Source organism: Echiichthys vipera, assembly GCF_963691815.1.
Source record: "Echiichthys vipera genome assembly, chromosome: 9".
Lineage (NCBI taxonomy): Eukaryota > Metazoa > Chordata > Actinopteri > Perciformes > Trachinidae > Echiichthys > Echiichthys vipera.
Genome location: NC_139834.1, coordinates 30,455,633 through 30,468,034, shown reverse-complemented (window position 1 = coordinate 30,468,034; position 12,402 = coordinate 30,455,633). Strand labels below are relative to the sequence as shown.

The 12,402-nt window shown below is 45.7% G+C and overlaps 1 protein-coding gene across 1 annotated transcript in view; it reads left to right on the top strand.

Annotated features, from left to right (window-relative positions):
- Positions 1-12,402, top strand: part of LOC310952179 (protein NDRG3-like) — a 44,755-nt gene that overhangs the window by 20,897 nt on the left and 11,456 nt on the right. Inside the window, exons 4-8 of the mRNA XM_083920688.1 lie at positions 2,957-3,062; positions 3,404-3,524; positions 11,103-11,165; positions 11,256-11,316; positions 12,199-12,285. Of these exons, the coding sequence (XP_083776814.1) occupies positions 2,957-3,062; positions 3,404-3,524; positions 11,103-11,165; positions 11,256-11,316; positions 12,199-12,285 (438 nt within the window). The remainder of the gene's footprint in view (positions 1-2,956; positions 3,063-3,403; positions 3,525-11,102; positions 11,166-11,255; positions 11,317-12,198; positions 12,286-12,402) is intronic.

Genomic DNA, 12,402 nt, shown 5'->3' with positions numbered 1-12,402 from the left:
ATGAATTAGGCCGAGCACAGATTTCTCCCTTTTCCCTGATGCTCTGAATAAGGAGCTAAATTGGTCGCTAGTAGATTTTCTATTAATAAAGTTGCAAAGAAGGTCGCAAAAAGTAGCGAGAAAGTGCGTGAGTGTTTTGGGATGGGGAAGGGGCTCACAGGTGTGGACTGTGAGTGATTGGTGAGTCCAAAACAGCACAAAAGTCTCCACTAACACCACAAACAGTGGTCAGATGGACGGATGGAGCAGGATTTGGGAAGTCACCAGATTTGGAGAGAAACTCTCCGGTGTTTGAATTATGATTCTACACAACAGCGGCTCTCTTGTCTCTTCTTCTCTGTTGTTGGTGTATTTCTGTGACAGTTACAGCGCCACATCCAGGTCTGGCATGTGTATTACAGTGTTTTAGCCGGTTTGACTGGTTTCCTGTGGACGCAGATATTTCTTGAGCCGAGTCCGTGTGGACAGAAATTTTTTTAAGAACGGAGGAGGAAAAAAAAGTATTTTTTGATCGTATGGACGAACCCTCAGACCTCCTCCTCTGTTAAGCGATGGTTTCTCTACTTTTACATAGATGCTTCTTTTACTCCTCTTTCAAACCACCTGTCCTCTCTGTCCAGGATGTGGACATTGTTATCATCAAAGGAGTGGGCTTTCTCCTTGAGATGTAGGTGGACAGCAGAGTCCAGGCCTGAGGAGTTAGCTCTCCTGTGTTGGGCCATGCATTTATGCAGAAGTTGGTTTTTTTTCTCCAATGTGGAGATCTTTGCATTCCTTGTTGCATTGGACAATATAAACCAGATTGCTTTTGTGGGTGTGTGGTGTTCTGTCCTTGGGATATACTAGTCTCTGTCTGAGTGTGTTACTGGGTTTGAAATACACAGGGATGCAGTGTTTGTTGAAAATCCTCCTGAGTTTCTCTGATACCCCAGCCACATACGTAATGACTATGTTGTTTCTCCTGTTTTCTTTTTCAACCACTTTGGTTTTCTTTCTGGAAGCAGCTGCGGTTTTCACAAAGGTCCAGCTGGGATAGCCACAAGTTGTGAGGGCACCTCTCAGGTGCTTGCGTTCTTCCCCTTGGGCCTGTGAGCTGGTGGATACGTTATCAGCTCTGTGTTGCAGTGTTCTGATAACTCCAAGCTTGTGTTCCAGGGGGTGGTGAGAGTCAAACAGTAGATATTGGTCTGTGTGAGTGGGTTTTCTGTATACCCCAATGTGGAGGCTCCTGTCATTCTCCATATGGACGTCACAGTCTAAGAAAGGCAAACTGTTGTCCTTGACTTCTTCTCTGGTGAACTTGATGTTTCCGTCCACTGAGTTTATATGTTCAGTAAAAGTTTGCACCTCTTTGGATTTGATTTTAACCCATGTGTCGTCCACATATCTGAACCAATGGCTCGGAGTTACTCCTTTGAAGGAGTTCAATGCCTTGTCCTCTACCTCCTCCATGTATAGATTTTCCACAATAGGGGCTACTGGGTAACCCATGGCACAGCCATGTTTCTGTCTGTAAAAAGTGCCATTAAACTGGAAATATGTGGTGTTCAGGCACAAATCCAGAAGTTGGCAAATGTGGTCTGGTTTGAGATTTGTTCAGTTGTGTAAGGACTTTACCTGTGTGAGCCGCTCTCTTACTATGGCCAGAGCCTCCATGGTTAGAATACAGGTGAACAAGGAAGTCCCGTCGTTGGATACCATGGTTTCATCTGGATCCATTTTTAAGTCTTGGACTTTGTTCACAAAGTCTATGGAGTTTTGGATGTGGTGTGGGTCGTTGCTCACCAGTGGTGGGAGGATATTGGCAATGTGCTTGGCAATGTTATAAGTGACCGAGTTTATGCTGCTGACAATGGGCCTGAGCGGGGCCGCTCCTTTATGAATTTTCCATATAAGCATGAGTTGAGTCCTGGGGGTAGAGCCTGTAATATTGTGATTGTCAATGACCCCTTCTTTTTGTAGTTGTTGTAGACACTCTATAACCTTCTTTTTGTAACCACTTGTAGGGTCTTGTGTCAGAGTTTCAGAAGTGTTAAAGTCACTGAGTAGTGCAGATATCTTTGCATGGTAGTCAGTTGTATTGAGAACAACTGTGCATCTATCCTTGTCTGCTGGAAGGATTGTGATGTTGTGGTATTTGCTCAGTGCTGTTACTGCTTTTCTCTCCTCAATGGTGAGGTTGGATGGGGGGACCTTAGCATTTCAGCCTCAGCTCCGGTTAGGTTGTTTTTCTTTATAGCATAGCTGTGATCAACTCCACTAATGGTAACTCTTTTGGTTTCTACTACCTATCGCCAATTTACAATGCTGCCCTTTCATCCCTTCCCAGGAGATTCAACAATCTAACCTCAAAGAACAACTGTTCACAAATGGCCCCCTGACACTCCAACGACTGTCGTTAAGACTCAATGGAGCACTAACGAAGTCCAAACCAACTTCCCACCAATGACTGTCACTCCAACGATGCTCATTGGCACTTGGAGCACAAAGGGTTCCAATGACATCATCGGCCTTGTCAGAGGTTAAATACCTGGATCTCCACACCAGTTAGTTGGACCAGTCCGAGCCTGATCAGATGCGTACATGAACTGATGAAGCCTCTTGGATGAGAGGTGAAACGTCTTACTAGACCAAGTCCAGTTGCTTTTGAATTAAACTTCTCTGGTGATAATAATGAGCTGGACAAATGAGAATATTCACTGACAAACACCTGTTAAATCATCTGCTTTCCACTTGGCTGATGATTTGTGACCAAACAAATAAGCTGCTGCCTCTCTGTGGGATCAGGAATATGTTACTGTTGTCTGAAATTGTGTTAAAATTGGGGCAGGGATGGTAAAAACTGTTACTTGTGCGCCTTCACTCAGCTCAGTGTTGTTCATTCATTCTCCTGTTGTTCAGTTTGTTGTCGCTGCAGACATGATGATGTTTATTTGTTGTTTGCTGTGTTCTTCAGGAGCACGATGTGGAGACGGCCCACGGTGTGCTGCATGTTACCATGAGGGGAGTTGCTAAGGGCAATCGACCCACAATCCTCACCTACCATGACATCGGACTCAACCGTGAGTAAATATGCATACACACACACACACACGTATATTCAGTAATCATTCGGCACATGAACCACAATTTACAGTACAAAGACTGTGTGTGTGTGTGTGTGTGTGTGTGTGTGTGTGTGTGTGTGTGTGTGTGTGTGTGTGTGTGTGTGTGTGTGTGTGTGTGTGTGTGTGTGTGTGTGTGTGTGTGTGTGTGTGTGTGTGTGTGTGTGCGTGTGCGTGTGCGTGCGTGCGAGAACGAGAATGACAGAAACAGTGCTATGTGGAGATGAATTAACGTAACAATATATATATATGTGTGTGTGTGCGTGTGTGCGCGTGTGTGCGTGCGTGCGCATGTGTAGATACGTCTTGTTTTAACAGCCTGTTTAACTATGAGGACATGCAGGAAGTAACACAGCATTTCTCAGTTCTGCACGTTGATGCTCCAGGACAGCAGGAGAACGCTCCTGTATTCCCCAACGGGTAAAACACACATACACACACTCACTCACTCACTCGGAATAAAGTAGCACAACACCCTCGTCCTCTGCTGGGTATAAACAAATTAATGTCTTTAACCCTCTGAGGTCGATGCCCGTGCCGGTGTTGTGCCGTATTCAGCACCCCTGCCGTGAAATGCACCCCCTCGCATTATAGGTGATATTCTGGATCAGAAGGCTGTTGTTTCCACCTATAGGAGTAGCTTATATACAGGCAACCCAATTAAAAGCACACACTTTTGAATCTATGAATTGCAAGAAAAGCTGGGATTTTATTTAGGAAACGCTGAGTCAAATACATTCAACTTACTTACTCTATCCCGAGGCGTTCCCAGGCCAGTGTGGAGATATAATCTCTCCACCTAGTCCTGGGTCTTCCCCGAGGCCTCCTCCCAGCTGGACGTGCCTGGAACACCTCCCTAGGGAGGCGCCCAGGGGGCATCCTTACTAGATGCCCGAACCACCTCAACTGGCTCCTTTCAACGCTAAGGAGCAGCGGCTCTACTCCGAGTTCCTCACGGATGGCTGAACTTCTCACCCTATCTCTAAGGGAGACTCCAGCCACCCTCCTGAGAAAACCCATTTCGGCCGCTTGTACTCGCGACCTCGTTCTTTCGGTCATGACCCAACTTTCATGACCATAGGTGAGGGTAGGAACGAAGATTGACCGGTAGATCGAGAGCTTTGCCTTCCGGCTCAGCTGTCTTTTCGTCACAACGGTGCGGTAGAGCGACTGCAACACCAACCCCGCTTCTCCGATTCTCCGGCCAAACTCGCGCTCCATCGTCCCCTCACTCGTGAACATGATCCAGAGGTACTTGAACTCCTTCACTTGGGGTAAGGACTCATTCCCTACCTGGAGTAAGCAATCCACCGGTTTCCTGCTAAGAGCCATGGCCTCAGATTTAGAGATGCTGATCCTCATCCCAGCCGTTTCACACTCGGCTGCGAACCGATCCAGTGAGTGCTGAAGGTCACTGACCGACGATGCCATCAGGACCACATCATCTGCGAAAAGCAGAGACGAGATCCTCAGCCCACCGAACTGCAACCCCTCCCCACCACGACTACGCCTTGAAATCCTGTCCATGAAAATCACGAACAGGATTGGTGACAAAGCACACCCCTGGCGGAGGCCAACCCCCACCGGAAACAAATCCGACTTACTCGAGAGGATCCGGACACAGCTCTCACTTTGGGTGTACAGAGATTGGATGGCCCACAGAAGTGACCCCCTCACCCCATACTCCCGCAGCACCTCCCACAGTATCTCCCTAGGAACCCGGTCATATGCCTTCTCCAGATCCACAAAACACATGTAGACTGGATGAGCATACTCCCAGGCCCCTTCCAGGATCCTTGCGAGAATGAAGAGCTGGTCCGTTGTTCCACGTCCAGGACGGAATCCACATTGTTCCTCTTCAATCTGAGGTTCGACTATAGGACAAACCCTTCTTTCCAGCACCTTGGAGTAGACTTTACCAGGGAGGCTGAGTAGTGTGATACCCCTGTAATTGGCACACACCCTCTGGTCCCCCTTTTTAATAAGAGGAACCACCACCCCGGTCTGCCACTCCCTTGGCACTGTCCCAGACTTCCATGCAATGTTGAAGAGGCGTGTCAACCAAGACAGCCCCTCCCAACCCAAAGTTTTCAGCATTTCTGGACGAATCTCATCAACCCCTGGGGCTTTGCCACTGGGGAGTTGTTTGACTACCTCAGTGACTTCCGCCAGGGATATTGACAATGATTCCCCATCAGCCTCCAGCTCTGCCTCTACAAAAGAGGGCGTGTTAGTCGGATTAAGGAGTTCCTCAAAGTGCTCCTTCCACCGCCCGATTACCTCATCGGCTGAGGTCACCAGCGTCCCGTCTTTACTGTAAACAGTTTGGACGGTTCCCCGTTTCCCCCTCCTGAGATGTCAAATGGTTTTCCAGAAGCACCTTGGTGCCGCCTGAAAGTCCTTCTCCATGACTTCTCCGAACTCCTTCCACACCCGCTGCTTTGCCTCTGACACAGCAGAGGCTGCAGCCCTTCTGGCCTGTCGGTACCTTGCAACTGCCTCTGGAGTCTTCTGGGATAGCATATCCCGGAAGGCCTCCTTCTTCAGTCGGACAGCTTCCCTGACCACCGGTGTCCACCACGGTGTTCGAGGGTTACCGCCCCTTGAGGCACCTAAGACCTTGAGGCCACAGCTCACCGCTGCAGCTTCAGCAATGGAAGCTTTGAACATTGCCCACTCCGGTTCAATACCCCCAACCTCCACAGGGATGCCAGAAAAAGCTCAGCCGGAGGTGTGAGTTGAAGATCTCTCGGACAGGGGCCTCCTCCAGACGTTCCCAGTTCACCCGCACTACTCGTTTGGGTTTACCTGGTCTGTCCAGAATCTTCCCCCATCCTCTGATCCAACTCATCACCAGATGGTGATCAGTTGACAGCTCTGCCCCTCTCTTCACCCGAGTGTCCAAAACATGCGGCCTCAGATCAAATGATACGATCACAAAATCGATCATCGACCTTTGGCCTAGGGTGCTCTGGCACCACGTACACTTATGAGCATCCTTATGTTCGAACATGGTGTTAGTTATAGATAATCCGTGACTAGCACAGAAGTCTAATAACTGACGACCACTCGGATTTAGATCAGGGAGGCTGTTCCTCCCAATCACGCCTCTCCAGGTGTCTCCATCATTGCCCACGTGGGCGTTGAAGTCTCCCAGCAGAACTATGGAGTCCCCTACTGGAGCCCCATGCAGGACTCCATTCAGGGTCTCCAAGAAGGCCGAATACTCTGAACTGCTGTTTGGTGCATATGCACAAACAACAGTCAGAGTTTCCCCCCCCACCACCCGCAGGCGTAAGGAGGCGACCCTCTCGTCCACCGGGGTGAACTCCAACACCGCGGCGCTCAGACGGGGGTTTGTGAGTATCCCCACACCCGCCCGGCGCCTCACACCCTGGGCAACTCCAGAGAAGAATAGTGTCCAACCCCTATCCAGGAGAACGGTTCCAGAACCGAGACTGTGTGTGGAGGTAAGCCCCACCAGATCTAACTGGTAGCGCTCCACCTCCCGCACAAGCTCCGGCTCCTTCCCCGACAGAGAGGTGACATTCCACGTCCCAAGAGCCAGCTTCTGCTGCCCGTGTCTGGTCCGTCGAGGCCCCTCACCTTCACTGCCACCCGTGCAGCAGCGCACCCGACCCAAGTGGTTCCTCCTGCGAGTGGTGGGCCCAAAGGATGGAGAGGAGGGAGGTGCCACGTCACTTTTTCGGGCTGTGCCCGGCCGGGCTCCGTGGCAAACCCGGCCACCAGGCGCTCGCCGGGGAGCCCTCCGTCTGGGCCTGGCTCCAGACGGGGGCCCCGGGCTTCCTCCGGGCAGGGTCTTTCTTCCTCTTTGTTGTTTGTCCATTGAGTCTTTGTGAACCATTCTTAGTCCGGCCCCTCTCCTGAGACAACTTTGCCATGGGAGACCCTACCAGGAGCATTAAGCTCCAGACAACACAGCCCTCAGGTTCACAGGGACACACAAACCTCTCCACCACGATAAGGTGATGGTTCCCGGAGCCATTTAATTCATTTTGTAATTATGGCTGCAGTAGATTTCCAAAGAACATACAACAAGGTGTTGTTTTGTGTTCGCTATTATCCAAGTTTGGGATTTTAAACTCTTTAAAATAGTTTAAAGACTGTAAGTAACCAATGTTCTGACCGTTGTGGGCTATCTGTATATATATATACCGTATTTTTCGGATTAAAAGTCGCTCCGGAGTATAAGTCTCACCAGCCAAAAATGCATAATAAAGAAGGAAAAAAACATATATAAGTCGCATTAGAGTATAAGTCGCATTTTTTGGGGAAATTTATTTGATAAAATCCAACACCAAAAATAGACATTTAATCTTGAAAGGCAATTTAAAATCAAAATAGAATAGAGAACAACAGGCTGAATAAGTGTACGTTATATGACGCATAAACAACGAACTGAGAACGTGCCTGGTATGTTAACGTAACATATTACGGTAAGAGTCGTTCACATAACTATAACATATAGAACATGCTATACGTTTACCAAACAATCTGTCACTGCTAATCACTAAATCCACTGAACTCTTCTTCCTCTGTGTCACTTCTGAACAACTCCGCCAACTCCAAGTAGCAGGTAGCATCTTTCTTTTCACAATGCTCTTCTGCCATGTCCCGCCCCCGCCGAATTTTGATTGGTTGACTTGTGTGTGACAATTGCTGATATAGGCCTAGTCTCTTACCTGACTGAGATAAATTATAGCCCAGCCTATTATTTGATAATTTACGGTAATGTGTTAATAATTTCACACATAAGTCGCTCCAGAGTATAAGTCGCACCCCCGGCCAAACTATGAAAAAAACTGTGACTTATAATCCGAAAAATACGGTACAGTATATATACCTGTATATAAACTACTCCTATAGGTCAAAACAACAGCCTTCTGATTCAGAACATCACCTATAATGCGAGGGGGTGCATTTCACGGCAGGGGTGCTGAATACGGCATACCAGCGTGTCCTAGTGATGTTTTTTCACTGTTTATATCAATATCTTAGCGATTATACAGCATAAAAAGTTATCTGTATATTGCCGGAGATGGCAGTCTCTCCTCTTATGCATTCTTTTTACTGCAAGCTCATAGGTCACTCACATGGCCAATTAGAAGACAGGAAAGAGCACTTGTGACCGGCATCATTTGCTTCAGTGTGTGGTTGGTGGACGTGGTGTCCGTCATCATTTTCTGTGAAACTGACCAATAGACACTCACTAAATCATTAAAGACCCAACCACTGCCCTCAGCAAGTTAGTCCGATCCTTTTACTGCATCCTGACGCTGGCAGCAGATCACAACAGTGGAAAACACAAGCGCCGTTCTGGAACTGATTTGGCCTCGTCAAGGATTACGGTGCTTCTGGGCCACAGGGTTGATTCCTCCGACAGAGAGGAACAATAGAGATCCATTTGAAGATGGGTAAGTGTTTTTACTTCTCAAAAATGATGTGTAATTGTGAATTGGTCTGTGTATCAATAGTCATGAACTTTGTTTGACAAAATTGACTGTCCATTAGTAAAGTATGACTCTGTAATAGTTATTTAGTTTTGTATTATTGATTAGAGAGCTTCTGTGTCAAACTGATCCAGTAAAGAGCCGCAGTGGCTGCAGGTTTTCATTCCAACCAAGCAAGAACACACCTGACTCGACTTATTCACCTGAATTGTCTTCAGAACAGTTGATTTGTTGGATCAGGTGGGTTCTTGCTGGGTTGGAATGAAAACCTGCAGCCACAGCAGCCCTTTACTGGATCAGTTTGAAACCCCTGGTCTAGATAAATGGATATGTTTTGGCCACTAGTTCAGCACACTGTTCTGTGCAGATGAAACTGTCTTTCTTAGAACTGCATTTCTTTATTTGTATTTGATTTTTATACTGAATTTAACAGTGAAATCCTTTTCTGTCTGCCATCAGGAACACATGTACCTGGTCCTGTGTCTGCACCACAGCCATCACCACCTCACCAGCACATGGCACAGCTTAATATATGAAGCATAAAAACATGCACATCATGTAAATATTGTAAATTGTGTATTTTTTGTATATAATAAATATTTGGTTTGGAAGAGAACCAGTTGTAATGCTATTTTTCTTCATTTGCACACATCCCAGGAAGCTAGATCTGTAGTATGAAGTCCCATTTCATCTCATGGTGAAAATAGAGTGAGACAACAATTATTCTCAAAAGGCGGTATGGACGAAATTCTATTTCAGACATTCATTTTACATGTAGCTACTATTTTATTCATATTTTACAGTACTTTTGTGAACCATAGTCTTTGGTAAACTCATTTCAAGCACCAAAACAGTTCGTCCACATGAGTAAAGGTGTGTTTTCATAAGAGATAGGAAGAATTTAAAAAAGCGGAATTCAATTTTCAGCATTTGGGCCAAATAATCTCTTGACACATTACTCTAGGACAAATGTGGGTCCACTTACATAAAGCTGAGTTTGTTCTGAACATTCCTGTATAAAACACTTGGGTATTATGTTATATGCAAGTACCCTTAAAAGGGGAATTTACAAAAGTATGCAAAAATCGAGAAAATAGCCTTAGACCTCAGAGGGCTAAGTAAAACAAACACTTATTTTGCGCACTTACGTGTCAGTTAAAATAAAGAACAAAGCCCTCCATGATGAAAAGCAGTTTCTGGTTTCGTGTCACATACATTTTGACTTTGATATTGAAACAGCTGCTGAGAAACAGGAGGCAGATAAACGTGGTAAAGGACAGACTGGAGCAGATTCTCTATGGTCAGCTTTGTATTTTTGTTCATTTTTTCAGCTATTTTTTCATTTTGCCTGTGTCAAATGTCCCTTATAGTTTTCAATAGAACTGAACCCAGTTATCAACTTTGTTTTATGTTTAGGGACCCCAATCATGCTACTGCAGAGGTTTGGTGCTATTTTGAGCAGCATTAGTGGTTAAAAAAAGCCAATTTGGATGGTTTAGTGCTCTGCCCCGAGCTACTCAGTGTTAGCCATGTCTGGTTGCTCGCGAGTCTCCAGGATTTTTCTGTTAATAGGTGACCAACAAAAATAACTGTCTCAATGGCTTATTTGATGTATTTTCATTGTGAAAGAGACCATGGGTTCCACTTTCGCAGGAGTTACACTTTAAGTTCCTCTCTATCACAGAGTGATAACAATGGTGGTTGATCATGTGACCCACTAATGAAAACACTTGTTGTCTCTTTGCTGAGTATTCCCATCTGTGTGTCTGTGGAGACATTCCCTCTCTAAATGGAAACACACCACCATGTTAGTGACACTGCTGACAGTGGTCGGTCTGCTGCTGGATCTCATTACTGCTGGTTATGCTGCGTTCACTTGGAATCGGAAATCTGGGACTTCACACTTCTGACAAGTAAAAGTGCAATGAAAGGGAACGTTACAGTCTGAATTCAAATGGGATTGTGATTATTCAGTTCCAAGTTTAAAAAAGACATTATCTTTGCTATACCCACAGACATTCAATTTGCATATAATGATCCAGATAAAAGCAGTTGACATATCTGTTGTCAGAGTCTGTACAGGGGAGAGGTCAGAGCCCCTGCCCATCAAAAGGTCTCTGTACGGCACTGCACCACACAATGCTACCTGCTCTGTGGGAAACACTGCTGACATCATTTAACACTAACTGTAATGATGGTAACATGTAATATCGTTGATGAAACTGGAATGCAGTTTATGAAACAAGAACACACATAGACACACACACACACTGTGTGGTCTATGTACGGGAAACACTGACGAGGGTTCCTTCACAACATCGTCTCTTCTTACTCATGAAAAGATCTATCATTATTTTCTTTAACAAAATCAATTTGTACAAAAATATTGACTTAATTGGATGTTAGGTTTATATGGATAACTGTTAAAGACATGTTTGTTTTAAGTCTCTTCTCTTATCCTATCTTACAACAATGGTGAAATTGTGTGTGTGCGTGCGTGCGTGTGTGTGTGTGTGTGTTTGTGTAGGTACCAGTACCCCTCCATGGATGAGCTGGCTGAGATGCTGCCGTCCGTCCTGACACAGCTTCAGTGAGTCTGTTGTCTTATTTGATGCATGATGTTTTTTTAGGAGCATACAGTTTGTCAATTCACCCTGATGTGTGTGTGTGTTGTCATCAGAGTGAAGAGTGTCATTGGTATTGGCGTCGGAGCTGGAGCCTACATCCTCACCAAACTGGCTGTGAGTACCACCCCGGCACTCAGCAGCTTACTGTTGAAGTGTTGTTGTATGAGGTTCTCATCCATGGAACAGGAGCTCCGACACACGAGCTGCTGCAGCAAAACGTACTTTAGTCACCTGAAGAAAAGGCTTTCCTACAAAAATCAGTTCAAGTGTAGGCTTCACATCTTTACTTTGGCACTACAATTTCTCAACATGTCCCTGCAGCTGCACTTGCTGCAGTTTATGGAATGAAGATAAATAAAAATGACGGATAGTAGGTACACACCTCTGTATCACTGATCATCCAACGATCAAAACCTTTTCAGAGTGATACATCACCTCCAGAGTCTCCTAAATCCCTCTTGGGCCTTTTTTTTGTAATGGAAACACTGCGAGTGAGAGGTCTTTTGAGAGGGCGTGCCTTGAAACTTTCCCAGTAGCCACATTTTACCCTGGAAATGGAATGGAAACTGCTAAACGCCATTCACTGTGGAGACAAGAGAGTGAAGAGAGAGGAGAAACTTCTGTGGCAAGGTAAAGCTGTGAAAATATTATCAACACAGTGTACATTTATACCGAAATGGACTTTTTTAGGCGTCTAAAATCTGTTTAGCTGTTGCCCCCAGCTGTGTCTGTACTCCTGTCTGCTCCTTCATAAGTACCTCAAACAACCACACTTCAAAAGAGGCCAACTTTCTCTTTCGGATGAGAACTGATGATGATGATGATGATGATGATGAAATGATGATGATAATGAACTGATGATGTTGATGAACTGATGATGTTGATGAACTGATGATGATGATGATGAACTGATGATGATGATGATGATGATGATGATGAAATGACGATGAACTGATGATGATGATGATGATGATGGTGATGATGATTGTGTTTCAGCTAAATGAGCCCACTCTGGTGGAGGGTTTAGTTCTGATCAACATTGACCCCTGTGCCAAGGGCTGGGTTGACTGGGCTGCCTCTAAGGTGTGTGTGTGTCTCTCTCTCTCTCTCTCACACACACAGACACACACACACACATACACACACGCACACACATTGTTAAGTGATGCATATAGTTAAGGGATATTTTTTTTCAGGCAT